Source organism: Tupaia chinensis, unplaced genomic scaffold (assembly GCF_000334495.1).
Source record: "Tupaia chinensis unplaced genomic scaffold, TupChi_1.0 Scaffold141165_1, whole genome shotgun sequence".
Lineage (NCBI taxonomy): Eukaryota > Metazoa > Chordata > Mammalia > Scandentia > Tupaiidae > Tupaia > Tupaia belangeri.
This window is the reverse complement of record NW_006201028.1, coordinates 1,405,888-1,422,614: the sequence shown is the minus strand read 5'-3', so window position 1 is coordinate 1,422,614 and position 16,727 is coordinate 1,405,888. Positions and strand designations below refer to the sequence as shown.

Sequence of the window (16,727 nt, the reverse complement as noted above, 5' to 3'; positions counted from 1 at the left end):
TCCCTACACAAAATTAAAGCAGAGCGGGGAGGGATGAGAATTCACTCCTCTGGGGGAATGGCCATGCAACTATCCCTCCTTCTATTCACTATCCCTCGGGATTTGGGGCACACACACATGTATCCAGTATGATTTTCTTTTATTTGGAGATGTTTTTGCTACAGGATGTGTTTACTTGCCAGAAAGACAGAGAAATAAAAAGTGAGGAAATCACCCTCCAGGGGGCATGATCATGATTTAATCCCTTCTCCTCCATTCTCCTCTCAGGATCTTGGGCATGCATGCATAGGCCCGAGTTTAAGCCACCAGGTCCAGGACTTGAACTCCAGTCTACTATGTGGGAGTCCAGTGACGTAGCATTACACCATCTGCTGGTTCACCCTCCCCCGAGTGATTTTCAAGCCTTCAGGACCAGGACTCAAACTCTAGTCAGTCGTGTGGGAGTCCAGCACCTTAATCACCATACCACCTGCTGGCCCCTGCTTCAGATATTAAGATAAATACAATAGCCAAAGGACCTAGGTAAAGAAATTATATTTAAGATATATATATATATATATTTAAAATCAATGAGTTAAATTTCAAGTGTTTTATTTCATATTTTAAAAGGGGCCTCCAGTGCTAGCAGGTGGCTTGGTGGTTAGGGCACTAGATTGACCATAGTTTGAGACTCAGACCTGGCAGCTTGCTTTCACATTGCCCTTCTCTCGCTTGTTCTCCCTCTCTGGTGAGCACACATGCCCTAAAGTAAATTTAAAAAATATATAATAATAATAAAAAATAAAATTAAATAAATAATTCTAAATTAAAAAAAAAAAAAGTTTTATGTATTTGAAGCCTTCCATAGATCAGGGGTTTCCAATTCCAACCTACTATTCCTCAGTTCTAACAGTCACCAAGTTTAAATCTTGCCTGAGTCTACTGATGTAAGGAACAATTCTTTTTCCATACAACAACACTTCAACAACTAAAGGAGGTCTTATTTTTCCCATACTCTCACTTCTCCCTCGTTTTATTCATATTTATAAAGCTCATTTACCTTTGGAGGCATGGTGGATAAATGCCGTGGTTCCGTCTTCTAACTGTACTGCTTGGCCATCCTCTAGACGCAAACTGTCCCCTGCTCAAGAACAATGCTTACATTTAGATCCCATGGTCTTTCACCATGTTCCAATGAACTCAGCAACAACAGACTCAATAAGCCATTAACATATTATAACAATCTATATTTGCTTTATGAGTCTTTTAACATTTAAGACATTTCAGTAAAGTGCTCTGAGTAGGTGTTCAAAAAGAGCCAAAATACTTGTTTAGAACAACCCCTGTGTCTGGGGATGAAATAACTGAAAGAAGGAGAAAAAAAGAAGAAAATGTAGGATTCACTCAAGTAACAGTAACATTTAGAACTGCCACCCATGGACCTCCAGAGTGTGGTCTAGTAACCTCTGTCCCATTAGCTTCCAGAGGATGTCTTGGATTAATGAAAATGGTCTTTCGGTCATCTCTTTGGCATTTACTGACCTCCCTTTTCAGAAGGACCAGAGATCAGGACCAAGATTAGGTAGTAAGAGGGAGTCGGAGGGGTAAATGCTGAAGTCTAAGAATTAGGAGAGATTCCTGCATCGTATGTTAAATACTTACTACTTTTGGGTATGGGTACATGCTGAACATAGGCAGCAGAACCATCCTCCAACTGAATGACCTGCCCATCTATGAGTTTTCCATCTGGAACAAAAGATCCAAGCCAATAAATTAGGACAAACAAAAATTTCAAACTATATACAATTTCAAAATGGTATCAACTGTAAAGACATACACTACTTAAGCTCATGTTCATCTTGCTTCTTCCCTCAATGTTCTGAAGCAATTCAATAATACATCCAGTGATCCTACAGAAAGCAGAAAATCCTCCCTCAGCCATCCTTCCTTCCCTCCGATGTTCCATTAGACAAGTTCAAGAGGAAGAGTGGCTTATCACAGCAGGTGACCCAAGTCGAAGATCTCTGTATCTTTCAGAAACACTTAGGATCAGTGACCCTGACCGGGGGAAGCTGAAGCTGGGAAGACAGATATGTCAGTGTATGTGAGGCCAGTTGTCATTCTCACCCCTGGGGACTATTCAGACCATTGTCTGTGTACCTATGTGCCCAGTAGGTTTTCATAAAAACAAGGGGTTTGAGAACTGGGCTATTTCCTACAGCAAAGTAAGTACTAATCAGAGACAATGTAATATAAACAAAACCAAATCTTTACTCATGCATATTTTATAAAAACATTAAGCAATAACTTGATGTTTAAAAGCAAGAAAAGTCTGGGACCAGCAGATGGCATAATGGTGATGTCACTGAACTCCCATGCAGTTGGCTTCGGATTGAATCTCAGCCTTGGCGGCAAAAACTCTCGACAGGTGTGTGTGTGTGTCTGTGTCCACAATCCCAAGAAGAGAATGAAGGAGAAGGGATTGTGGTGTGACCGCCCCCCAGGGGGGTTATTTCTCGTTTTCTATCTCTTTGTCTCCCTGGCAAGAGCACATATCCTATAGCAAAAATCTCAATCAATCAATCAATGCAAGAAAAATATTACTAGGGAAACTTCCCACTATCCTCTCCCCAACTAATTTTTTTTCTAGGTTTTTTCCAGAGGTCACATGCACTCACTAGAGAGAGACAGAAAGAGGAAAAGTGAGGAATTATCATCCCCCACCCCAGGCAGAATAGACACACCATAATCCCTTCTTCTCCATTTTTGTCTCAGGATTTTGGGCACGTTCATGTACCCGGTGTAAGTTCCAACCCTCCAGGCCTAGGACTTGAACCCCAGTCAGCCATATGGGATATTTTACACCCATATTCATTGCACCTTAACCACCATGCCACCTGCTGGCCTCTCTAATTTGGTACTCCAGAGTATCTTCCAAATAAGTGTTCCCAAATGATCAAAACGTAATTTAAATTGAAATTATTTAAAATTCTCATATGTAATACAGCAGTTTCAGGAGAAAGTGAAAAGTGCTCCAACTCTGAAGTTACGAATCACCAATTAACCAATCAACCACATGTGAGGCACATACCTTTAGAATTGTGTTGTATATAAGCAGTAGAGCCATCTGCAAGTGTTACTGCTTGCAAGCTTACACCTTCCATATTTTCTAAATTGTCACCATCTATTATAAAAAAAATTATTCTCTTTAGATAACTATCATATGTGCATGCTGATTAAATTAAATGTTTGAAAAATGGTGATTGGGCAAGGCACAGTGCTTAACTTAGATTCAAATGGAATTTCAACCAGAATTTATAAAAAATATTTCCCTGCTTTACTGTACCCAGCATCCACACCAAAATAAAGATGTTTGTGAAAATATTTAGGTTTGTGTTGCCTTTAGCTAAATGAGAAACAGGGTCACAAGTTTCCATTTTTCCTTAAAAGGTATTTCTAAACCCACACGATCCCTTCAAATGTGACTGCTCACCTGCCACCGTTACTGCCTCTGTCAAGCATAGGGTAACATGTTGAGCCTCCATTCCTCCTCCAGGAAACTCTGCCATCCCCTGAGAATCTCGATTGATCTGGGCTAACAACATTTTCTCCCTTGAAGAAAAAATATGGACACTTAAGAACAAAGAATGATGTATATAAAATAAAAACAACAAAAAATATTTGTGACCATAAAAATGGCTAAAACTTGGGACCAGCATATGACGTAATGGTTACGTCACTAAACTCCCACAGTTGACTGCAGTTCAAGTGCCAGACCTGGCAGCTTAAAACTCATGCTAGGTGCGTATGCATATGTGCCCAAAATCACAAGAGGAGAATGGAAGGCAGTGTGGCCATCCTCCCCAGAGGGGATTTCTCGCTTTCTGTCTCTCTGTCTCTGTCTCTCCAGCAAGTACATACACCCTATAGAAAAAAAATCTCTCTTCAGAAAGGGGGGGAGGGAATTTACGACCAAAGACACTCTTCCCAGACTTCACCCTCTTGCCCCCCAGATCTAGCTAAAAGCCAGGTTAGAGCACCCTACTTATTCTGTCTCTCTCCATTTTCATTTTCTGACAAAAATTTTTTCCTTTTTTTTAAAAATTATTTTTGTCTTTTTTTTTTTTTTCTCTTCTTTGTTTTTTTCTATTCTTTTTCCTTTTCTTTTACCTTTCTCACTTTTCTGCTCAGCCTCCATACACTGATTTCACAGACAGGTCTAGGTGCTCAGTAGCCAAATATCTGAATACTTTTAGGGTTAGATTAATCCTCAATTTTCATTGAATCAGCTGTGCAAAGGGAGAAAAATGGTACTTTTTAGAGACTGTAGTTCACCTCCTCCTGCACTCCTCTGAATACTCAGATTTAAATCCAAACAAAAACTAGGAAAAAAACATATAACCCATCAGATGACCAAAAACCACTGCAGAGGCACAAGAAATATGAGAAACCAAGAAAATATTTTTTCCCTAAAGAAAAAGAATAACTCCTCTTCTTCTACAGAAAATACAAGGGAACTCATGGAAATGTCAGATAAATAATTTAAAATATTTACAGTGACAAAGCTAACAGAGATGGAAGAGAAGGGAGACAAGGAACTGCTGAAGAGGAAGGAGAAAGGAGTTGAAGAGTTCCAGGAGGTGAGGAAGTTCTTGCATGATCTGAAAGAGTAGATAACACATCATATAAAAGGATCAAATGGAATTTTAAAGATGAAGCCTGTAATACAGGAAATCAAAAATTTCCCTTGAAAACATCAAAAGCAGATTAGATCACGCAGAAGATCGAATATCGGATGTAGAAGATAGAACCTCTGATGTAGAAAAAGTCACCAAAAAGACATACAGAAGACTTTAGACTAAAACATTACTAATTTTCTCCGATGCTTTGATTTGCATATTTAAGGATTTTTGTCTTCTCTTGAACTATTGATAGGTTCATCTACCTACTATTTGAACTGAATCCTAACCTTTTTCCTGGCTTTAAGTTTTAGGCAATTTTCTCTAATCATTTTTTGATTTTGATCTTTTAAAACTAAAACTGGAGGTCAGCAGGTGGTGCGGTGGTTAAGGGTGCTAGACTCCCACATGGCCAACCGTGGTTTGAGTCCGGACTGGTGGCTTGCTTTCTCTCTTTCTTTCTCTCTGTCTCTCTCTCTCTTGCTCACTAACTCACTTTGGTCAAATTAAAATAAATAAAGTTAAAATAAAATAATTTAAAATAACTAAAAACTGCTTTTCTTGAAATAAAAAAATGCATTGAAAAAATAACTATTATACCTATATTTAATGTCTGCACTAAGTTATACAGCCCCAGCGAAGTGCTACTTATAGTATGTTTGTTCACCTTACTCACTGAGGCTTACGCCTATAGTCAGACATGTGTTCATAGATACGTATATATCAGTTGTGCTTGCTATTGAAAATTTTTATAATTAAGATCTTTAGTGAATCGATAAAATGTGAAAAAAAGGCATTGAAAACAACTGTACATACCACAGACAGTGTGGGGAAAATGGGGGGATTGGGAGAGGGTGAGAGGTAGGGAATCAAGGGGGGGAGCAAATTATATAAGAAACAAGAAACAGAAAATTATTTATTGATCATAACATGTATGGTAATATCCTTGATTGAGCCAATATATACAATGTATTCTGTATGGAAAATCTCATTTTGTATATTGGATTGATGTACATCAAATGACTATAAATAAATAAATTTTTTAAAAAAGACTAAGGATGAAAGAGGTATTTAAAATAAGATGAAATTTCACTTTTGGGCTAATGCAGGATAAAAGCATTAGCCCAAAGCCCAAGGCACATCTTTTATAATTCAACAATAAACCACTGAACACAAGGACAAGTCTGGTCCATCCAGTTCACATCATGCCTGAAAATACCTTAGATTGCCTTGGATTTAACATGGTTGAAGATTCCTGCTTACAATCTGTTAGTAAGTGTGGCTGACTCAATCTTCAGGAATCTTTCCTGAATCTGGCCACTTCTTACAAACCACCATTACTTCCCTGTCCCAGTCCTCTATCACCCCTTCTCCACATCACTTCAGCAGCATTCTAACTTGTCTCTTGACTTCTATTAGCTTCCCCACACTCTCCTCTCTACACAGCAAAGCGGATGTTATCTCTTCTGGTCCACTTAAAGATTTTACTTGTACAATTATTTCCTCACAAAGAGGTTGTGACTTTATAATGAAATACAGCCTTGTGTTTAACGTAACTAAATTCTAAAACACAACATTAAAGGAAAATGAATTAGAAAATGATAACTACTAAATAAAATTTGAAATAAAGTAAATCAATGGTAGGTACTGTCATGAATACACACATATCAGTATCAAAATACCTTTGTGGAAAGAGGTAAGAAAAAGAAATGGTATTGGAAAGGGATATACTGAAGGTTTCAACCATATTTTTAATGTTTCATACAAAAATTAAGACCTGCATATTATAAGACCTGAAACTATGAAACGCCTAAAGGAAAACATAGGGGGAAAGCATAATAACACTGCATTTGATACTGATTTCTTGTATATCAGTATCAAATGAAAATTTTTTCTCAAATTGTATCAGTATCAGACATTAAAAGCACAGAAAACAAAAGTAAAAATAGACAAATGGAACTATATTAAAATTTAAAACCTGCACAGCAAAGGAAACAATCCATAGTGGTAAGGGGCAATCTACCAAATGAAAGAAAATATTTGCAAGCCATATAATCTAATCAGTAATAACATTCAGAAAACATTACTCATAGAACTCAACGGCAAAAAAAAAAAAAAAAATCTCAGTTTGAAGACCAGTAAAAGGACTTGAACAGACATGTCTCCAGAGAAGACATACAAGCAGCCAATGGACAAGTCAAAAAATGTTCAACATCATTAATTATCAGGGAAATGCGAACAAAAATCATGAGATACCACATCACATCACACCTATTATGACAGCCACTATTTTAAAAAACATTAGAAAATAACAAGTATTAGAGAAAATGTGGAAAAACTGGACTTCCTGTGCACTGTTGGTAGGCCAAGTAAAATGGTTTAGTTACTACAGAAAACAGTAGAGAGGTTCTGCAAAAAAATTAAAATAAGAATTCTCATTGGACTTAACAATCTCACTTCTGACTCTATATCCAAAAGAATTGAAAATGGTATCTTGGGACCAGCAGATGGCATAAGGGTTAAGTCACTGGACTCCCAGGTAGTTGATCGTGGTTCAAGCCCGGATCTAGTAGCTTAAAACTCATGCTAAGCACGTGTTTCTGCATGCCCAATATCCCGAGAAGAGGCTGGAGAAGAAGGGACTGTAGTGTGGCCCTCCCTGTGGAGGGGTAATTTCTTATTTTCAGATTCTCTCCAAATCTCTGGTGAGTGCACATAACCTATAGCAAAAATCTCTTAAAAAAAAAAAAAAACTGTTATCTCAAAGAGATATTCTACATCCATAATAATTGCAGTATTATGTATAATAGTTAAGAGATGCAGCAACATAAAATATTGTCCATTGGGCCAGCCAGCGGTGTGGTGATTAAGGAGGCTGGATCCCACATGGATGACTGCACGATTTGAGTCCTGGACTCGGTAGCATGAAAAACGCACTGGGTACAAGTGCATGTGTGCCCAAAATCAGGAGAGAACAGAGAAGGAACTGTGGAACTGCAGCATGGCCATCCCCTAGGAAGTGATTTCTCTCTTTCTCTCTCTGTCTCTCTCTAGCAAGTACACAAGCCCTATGGCAAAAACCTAAAAACATAAACAAACAAACACGTTGGGTGTATGCCCAAAATCCTGATGGGATGGAGAAATGGAGGAAAAGGGATTGCAGCATGACAACGCCACATTGGGAATTGCTTTCTTTTTTCTTTCCCTGATGAACACACATGCTCTGTGGCAATTAGAGAAAATGTATATAAATGTCTGTATATGCTTTACATAGACATTTAAAAATTCAACTGGTTACTTCACAGGGATGGGACTAAGTAATGAGGGTGGAGTGAGCAAGGGACTTTTATTAATTTTTACTATATATAGTCTATAACTTAAAAAACAATTTTCCATGTATTATTTTCATGGTTTTAAAAATAAAACTAGTTACTGAAAAAAATAGTAATTACTATAAACAAAAGCACTGTATTGAGTCATTGGAAAAGTCATGACACATTTTTACATAGAGATACAGTTATGACCACTCCAAGGCCTAATAGTAACGAATACCTAAATTTGTCTCAGGGATGCAACGAAGAGGACATCCAAATGTGGGGATAAGTAGTAAACCTTTCTAGGGTCCACAAGTAGAAAAGGCAGACCAGGCAAGGGAGTGCCTATAACCTAACCATTGCCACTGGCTTTATCTATGGTGTCTCTCACACTTGGATCTCAAGTTCAGTTATCAGCTGAATTCTACGGCATTTGTTGTTATTTTGCTTGTAGTCCAGTACTGTGAATTACTAATAATGTTTTTACTGTCTTAGCTTTCATCTGAACAGAGTTTTATTTTTTAATTATTTTAAGTTTTATTTATTTTATTTTAATTTGACCACACACACACACACACACACACACACACACACAGAGAAAGTGAGAAAGCAAGCCGCCAGTACTGGAACCATTGTCAGCCATGTGGGAGTGTCCAGTGCCTTAACCACCACGCCACCTGCTGGTCCCCTGAACAGAGTTTTATAATTTGCTATGTATTTGAATCCTGTTTTGTGCCTGGGTAATTTAATCGGCTGCTGAGCTTCAATTTCTTCTTTTGAAAAAAAGGGAGAACATCCACCTGGTAGGGATCTTTCTTTTTTTTAAGAATTACTTTATTTCATTTTATTTATTATTATTATTATTATTAAATTTGACCAGAGAGAGAGAGAGAAAGAGAGAGAAGGCAAGCTGTCAGGTCCAGGACTCAAACCAGAGTTGGCCATGTGGGAGTCTACTGTGTTTTATGGGCCTTTGGTTTTTTGAAACATCTGATTACATATTCAAAAATATATAATGGGTTTATCATCACTTATGTTGCAGGGTGCTTTACAATAATTGTTTCATTTGATCTTATATACCTATCTATGCTGACCTTTTAGTTGGTCCAACACACCTAACTCTTTCTGGTTTTGCACATATGTATTGTTTGGTGTCACCTCCTACCTAAAATAGGTTGGTCTCAAAAGTGCAGCAGTTGAGCACTGCCAGAGGAAACTAGATCCCACATGGCTGATCACGGCTGGGGCTCTGGTTCTGGCTGATCTGGAAACAGATCAGGCTTCCGAGTACAGACAGAATGAAGAAATGAGGAGGAGGAGGGACCACAGCAAGACCAGGACCTGTTGAGGGAATACTTGCTGCCTCTTTCTTGTGTAGTGTGCTCATGCCCTATGGTAAAAAAGGGAAAAGAAAAGAAGTGCCATTTTACCGCCATCTCCTTATTCCCTATCACAGTTTTCCCTCTCTGAATTTGTAAGTAAACTCTTAAGTTGCACGATAGTGGGCCCCTTGTTTGTCCTGTTCATCATTAAATTCCCCTTCCTAAAATAATAGGCTTAGCTACTCTGTTGCATGGTGCTAAAACAGTGCTCCACTTGCTGAGACCACATGGGAAATCCCAGTCGGATTCCCACCTCAATCAAAAGGCCAAGTGTGGTGGCACACGCTTGTAATCCCAGCAACTTTGAGAGGCTGAGACAGAGGTTCAAGACTGGTTTAAGTAACACAATAAGACCCAGTCCAGCAGGGAGGCTGAGGCAGGGGGTCTGAGATATGGGAAGACCTTGTCTTTAAAAAAAAAATCAGGAGCCAGCAGGTGGTATGGTGGTTAAAGTGCTGGACTCTCACCACAACTGGAGTCCCAGACCCAGTGCCTTGAAAATCATGTGGGGTACATGTGTGTGCATGCCCAAAATCCTGAGAGGAGAATGGACCGCAGCGTGGCCATCGATCCAGGTAGTGATTTCTCACTTTCTCTCTCTGGCTAGCACACATACCCTAAGGCCAAAACCTCTCAAAAAAATAAATAATAGGGATCAGCAGGAGGTTGAGGTGGGGGTCAGCAGGTGGCATGGTGATTGAGGGCATCTGACTCCCACATGGCCGACCATGGTTTGAGTCCTGGACTTGGTGGCTTGCTTTCTCACTTTCTCTTTCTTTTTTGTTCTGTCCATCTCTGGTCAAATTAAAATAAAGTTAAAAAAAAAAAAAAAAAGAAAAGAAAAAGAAACTTACTTCATTAAAAATAAAATAGGGGTCAGCAGGTGGAATACTAGTTAAGGCGTTGGACTCTCACATGGTTGACCACGGTTTGAGTCCCAGAGCCGGTGGCTTGAAACTCATGCTGGGTGGGTTATGCATGGGTGCCCAAAACCCTGAGAGGAGAGTGGAGGAAAAAGAATCACAGCATGGCCATCATGAATTCTTGCTTTCTGTTTCTGTCTGTCTCTCTTGTGAGCGCACGTGCCCTAAAGCAAAAATCTCTAAATAAATCCAACTTTCAATGATCTTTACATCCACAATAGAAGTCACTGTATTTTTGATTTAGGGCCCAATGCATTCATTGTTTAACTTAATATGTGAATAAATAACACCATAACAGGCATTCTATACCATTTCATGTATAGTACTCAAAATACTATTCTAGGAATCACAGATACCTTGTATTTCACATGTTAAAGAGGGAGGTATCTAGAAAGTTATTGGAAATCCTGGTTGAAAGACTGGGCTTCTGAGTCACAGGTTCACATCCTAGCTTGAGACAAGTTACTTTAGACTTCTTCAGTGGACCCACCTATAAAATAGGGATTACTGGTACTCCCCTTAAATTTGTAGTGAGGATTATAAATTTACATATAAATGTAAACTACTCAACAAATCACTTAACTTAATGCCTAGCCAGAGTTAGTTAAGTACTGATTAAATGGGAATAGTATTTTAAGTTTTAGAAATGTAGTTCTGGGGCTGGCAGATGGCGTAGTGGTTAAGGATTCTGGACTTCCCCACACATTTGGCTGCAGTTCAAGACCCAGATCTGGCGGCTTTCTTTCTCACTTTCTCTCTCTCCCCCTCCACCTCTCTCACTCTGTCCCTCTCTGGTCAAATTAAAATAAATAAGTAAATAAATAAAGTTAAATTTAAAAAAATTCTTAAAAAAAAAAAAAGTAATTTGGAGTACAGCAAATGGTAGAATGGTTATGTTGCTGGGCTCCCAGGCAGTCAACCATGGTTTGAGTCCCGGACTTGGCAGCTTAAAACTCAACACTCGGCCCGTATGCATGCGTGCCCAAGATCCCGAGATGAGAAGAGGGGAGAAAGGACAGTGGTGTGGCCATTCTCCCTGGGGGGTGATTTTTCACTTCCAGTCTCTTTGTCTCTCTGGTGAGTGCATGCATCCTAAAGCAAAAATCTCTCTTAAAAAAAATGTCTGTTATAGGGTGTGTGCTCGCCAGAGAGAGACAGACAATGTTGGGTTGAGTTAGAATAGGCCGATTTAGCCTAATCACCCATGCTAGGGCTGTTAGACCGAGTTAGCATAGGCCGAGTTAGTGTATTAACCGCCATGACAGGGCCTCAAGGATGGAGCCCAGGAATTCGTGAATAAACAGAGGACAGGAATTCATAAATAAACAGAAGACAGGAACTCGTAAATAAGCAGAGGATGGGTGGGCCAGGCGGCGCCAGAACAAGGTTTACCTAACTTTATCTGAGAGTTCTTATCTAAATTCAAGCAGGCAATAACAACTGGACCCTAACTGCACATACCCCCTCCCTTGTGGGCTGCATGCTATGGAAAGTTACTGACAGTATATCCTGTATTGCCTCTTGAGCTATAAAAGGCCCCTCTATCCTAGGTTCAGGGTCCTTGTTACAACCCGCTGTGTCGGGCATAAACTCGGACCCCAGGTAGCTAGAAAAATAAATGCTTCTTATGCAGTTGCATTGTCGTTGTCTCCTCTGCGTTGCCACTAGATAGAGCAATCTTTGGACCCTAACAACCGGAAGACAGAAAGTGAGAAATCACTCCCCACGGTGGATAGCCACGCTGCAATCCCTTTTTCTCCATTCTCCTCTCAGGATTTGAGCATGCACACCCATGTACGTGGCACAAGTTTTAAGCCACTGGGTCCAGGACTTGAACCGTGGTCAACTACGTGGGAGTTGAGTGACATAACCATTATGCCATCTGCTGGTCCAAATGGGCAGTATTTCCACAGGGTGCAGAATTCTCACTGCAGCATAGTTTTAAGATAAGAATTTATGGGACCAACAGTTGGCGTAATGGCTATGTCACTGGACTTCCATGTAAGTTGACTGTGGTTCAAGTCCTGGACCTGGTGGCTTAAACTCACACCAGGCACGTGTGCATGTGTGCCCAAGATCCCAAGAGGAGAATGGAGAAAAAAGGACTGTGGTGTGGCCATCTCTCCTGGGAGGTGATTTCTCACTTTCTGTCTGTCTGTCTTTCTGGTGAGCACACGTCCCCTATAGCAAAAACCTCTCAAAAAAAAAAAAAAAAAAAGATGAGAATTTATTTACTGGAAACTGTGGTGAAAAGTGTCTCATTTTTTCAAGATAAAGTTTTCCTATGAAGGAGAGGGAGTTTTCTCAGTCTAAATGTATGTAAATACAAAATCATCCCAACAGGATCAAAAAGTCTAAAACATCTTCAAAGGCCCTCCTTTAAAATGCAAAAATAAATATAAAAAAGAGCAATGACACATGTAACTCAACTCCATCAAAAATCACTATTCCCTGACATAAAGCCAAGAGCAAAAAGACTCAGAACTATATAAAAACTTCAGTTTTTTGGTTTTGGTGTGTACACTCCCCAGAGAGAGGTGGATAGTGAGACGGAAAGTGAGAAATCATTCCCCAGGGGGTAAGAGCAATGTTGCAATCCCTTCCCTTCCATTCTCCTCCTGAGATCTTGGGCACACATGCATGCATGCCCAGTGTGAATTTCAAGCCAACAGGTCCGAGACTTGAACCATGGTCAGTCATGTGGGAGTCCAGTCCCTTAATCATTATGCTATATGTTGGTCCCAAAACTTACCATGGTATTTTATTTATTTATTTATTTATTTATTTATTTTTGTAGAGGTTTTTGCCTTAGGGCACATGTGCTCACCACAGAGAGAGAGAGAGAAAGAGACAGGGAGAGGGAAAGTTGGAAAACACCCCCCGGGGGGATGAACATGCCACAATCCCTCTCCTCCATTCCCATGCCAGGATCTTGGGCATACATGCACACATGCATGGTGTGTTTCAAGCTACCAGGTCTAAGACTGGAACCACTGTCAGCTATGTAGGAGTCCACTAGTACAACTGCTATGCCACCTGTTGTTACCCCCCTTTTTTCTTCTTTTAAAGAGGTTTTTGCCATAGGGCACATGCACTAGTTGGACATCAAGAGACAGAGACAGTAAGAGGAAAAGTGAGAAATCATCCTGGGGTGGGGGGGTGGCCACATGGCAATGCCTCCTCTATTTTCCTCCTGGGATCTTAGGCATGCACGCATACGTGCCCAGTGTGATTTTCAAGACAACAGGTCCAGGACTTGAACTGCAGTCAGCCATGTGGGGGTCCAGTGACAGAACTACTAGGCCACCTGCTGGCTGCAATACTCGAATCTCCGTAAAATAACAAAAACCACTATTAGATAAAATCTCAAAACTGAGTAATGATGAAAACCTCAGTACTCATAAAGTTCTCTCAATAAATCATAAGCTGCACATGTATTATAATTATCAACTGAAGGAAGAGTAGAACCACAATTCCATAATCCAACCAAGTCATGTTTCTGTGAACACGGATAAGCTCTCACATCACAGTGATATCCCAATGTGCTATGGATAGTGTATGAATCGTATATCTGATAAGGGATTTTTTTTTTTTTTTGGAGAGATTTTCACTGTAGGGCGCGTGCGCTCGCCAGACAGAGAGGGACAGAGACAGAAAGCGAGAAATCACCTCCCAGGGGGGATGGTCACGCCGCAATCCCTTCTCCTCCATTCTCCTCTCGGGATCTTGGGCACGCACGCACACGCGCCCGGCGTGAGTTTTAAGCCACCGGGTCCGGGACACGAACCACGGTCGACTACGTGGGAATCCAGCGACATAGCCATTACGCTAACTGCTGGTTCCCTCTGATAAGGGATTTTTATCTAAAATGTTAAAAAATTCTTAAAACACTTAAAAAGGGAAAAAAATTAATCTAACTGTAAAATAGGGAAAGGATCCAAACATATTTTTCCAAAGATATAAAAATTATGAATAAAAATGCTGATAAAAATGGTCAACACCATTAGCCACCAGGGAAATGCAAATCAAACTCATATGAGATACTTAATATCCACTTAGGGTGGCCATAGTCAAAAAGACTGATAATGACAAGTGTTGGCAATGATATGGAGAAACTGGAACACTTAAACATTGCTGGCAGGAATGTAAAATGCACAGTCACTTTGGAAAAGTTCCACGTTTCCTAAAAAGGTTGAAAACAGAATTACAATATGACCTACCAATCCCACTCTTAAATATGAGGGGACTTCAAAAGTTCATAGAAAAATGGAATTAAGGTATGGGTTTATTTTGGGTGCAAAAAAGTTAGAAAACCATGCATAGTTTTTCTAATTCTCATTTTCCATAAATTTTTAAACATGTTTTTGCTATAGGGTACACTTACTTGCTGAGGAGAAGGCAGAGGAGGGGATGGCCATGCTGCAATCCCTTCTCCTCTATCTCCCCCAGAATTTTGGACATTCTTGCACACGTGCCTGGCATGATTCTCAAGCCAGAACTCAAACTGTGGTTGCCCAAGTGGGAATCCAGTGCCTTAACCATGACATCACCTGTTGGCCCCTCCATGATCTTTTTGATTACCATCTCTCTCGCCAAGAGAAGTAAAACACCTATGTCCACACAAAAACTTGTACCCAAATGTTCACAGCAGCACTATGCCTAACAGCCACAAGGTAGAAAAACTGAAAATGTCCACCAACAGATAAATGGATAAAGAAAAATGGTATGGGGTCAGCCAAAGGTATAGTGGTTAAGGGAGCTGGATCCCAGAGGGTCAACTGCACTAGTGGAGTCCCAGATCCTCTGGGTTAAGGAATCTGCCAGGTAGCATGTCCACCTAAAATTCCAAGAGAATAGAGAAGGGACTGCACCATGATCATCCCTCCTAAGAATTTTTTTCTTCTCTCTCTCTCCGGTGTTAACACACGCCTTATAGAAGACTGAAAGAAAAAGTGGTATGCCCATTCAATGAAAAATTATTTGGCATTAAAAAGAAATGAAGTACTGATCCTATAACATGAATTCATCTGGCAAATATGATGCTAAGTAAAAAAAAAAAAAAGCCAGTCATAAAAGCCTATGTATATTTTTTTTTTAAAAAGAATTATCCTACTTGACTTTATTTACTTATTTACATTTGATCAGAGATGGGGTTAAAGAGAGCAAGTGAGAGCAAGCAAACCACCAGGTCTGGGGCTCAAACTGCAGTCTCCCACATGGGAGTCCAGCGCCCTTAACCACTACACCAACTACCGGCCTTAACAGTCTCTATATTGTATGATTCCTTTCGTGTCAAATGTCCAGAGTGCATAAACCAGCAGATTAGCAGGGCCTAGTAAGAGTTCATTGGAAATCAGGAGTCACTGCTAAATTAGTTTATTTTAGGGGTGATGAACATGTTCTAAAATTGATTCTAGTGATGGCTGCACAACTCTACGATTAAAAGTGGCCTAATTATATGCTTTAAATGAGTGGATTGTAAATTATTGAATCATATCAATAAAGCTTTTTTTTTTTAAGGTAGGTAGTCAAATATATCTGTAGATAGCCAATAACTTACCAATAGTGAAAATAAAGCAGGACAAAGTTAATTATGCATCTTATCTGTGCTTTTGGAGGAGTTCAATATTGGACATTTACTTTCTAAACACTTAACACAGTTACATTACGTACTAGACCAAGGAAAAGTATCAATAGTAAATATTGCAGGTCTTTGTCAATTACAGCAAAATATAATACACCCGGTGAGATTCAGGACAAAGCTGATCACGATCTTGAACCTACAATTTTTCACCATACCCCCACTATATATGCAAAGGGTGAAACCCATTTAAAAAAAATAACGGGTTGGCAATATTCTTCCCTCCTATGCTGTTTCACATCATTACGTGAAAAATGATTTTTCTTTTACAAAGCAAAGTAAGAGGTTATAAATATTGGCTCATGTCCCACAATGAAATGTTAAGAAATTATAAGGATTTATTCACTTGGGCCAAAATTGGGAAAAGGCAGAATAATAAAATAGCCAATTTGTAATACTGGGCGTTAGACCTCGGCGATCTAAAAACAAAAAATTGTGTGGGAAACAAGAAATGTGTGTAGGAGTAAATTCTGGATGCAATGTACGGATGGGGTCCCGAGCGGGCCCTCGGCCAGCCCTTGCAGCAGGCGCCCCAGCTGGGGCCTGAAGCAAGCCGTGGACCCGGCGTCCCGGCCAGGGAGGCTTCGCCTCGGCGGCGCCTGGGGACTCGTTCCGCGCGGAGGTCAGGCCGAGAAACGCCGCCAGGCTCCCGAGGGCTCCACCCTCCCTTCTCACACTCCCTCCCCTCGGCGGTCCCCTGAGGGGAACAGGCGGGGCGCAGAGCGCTCAGACGGGGTGGGGGTGGGGTGGCGTCCTCAGCGAGAAAAGCTCCGCCGCCCAGAGTGGCGGCCGCGGGTTATTAATAAACT

At 40.2% G+C, this 16,727-nt stretch overlaps 1 protein-coding gene across 1 annotated transcript in view; it reads right to left on the bottom strand.

Annotated features, from left to right (window-relative positions):
• The window catches only part of ZNF143 (zinc finger protein 143), a gene marked incomplete in the record, with an annotated part of 82,390 nt that overhangs the window by 65,096 nt on the left and 567 nt on the right, over window positions 1-16,727 (bottom strand). Inside the window, 4 exon segments of the mRNA XM_027766106.1 lie at window positions 1,040-1,120; window positions 1,642-1,725; window positions 3,071-3,163; window positions 3,473-3,591. Of these exon segments, the coding sequence (XP_027621907.1) occupies window positions 1,040-1,120; window positions 1,642-1,725; window positions 3,071-3,163; window positions 3,473-3,591 (377 nt within the window).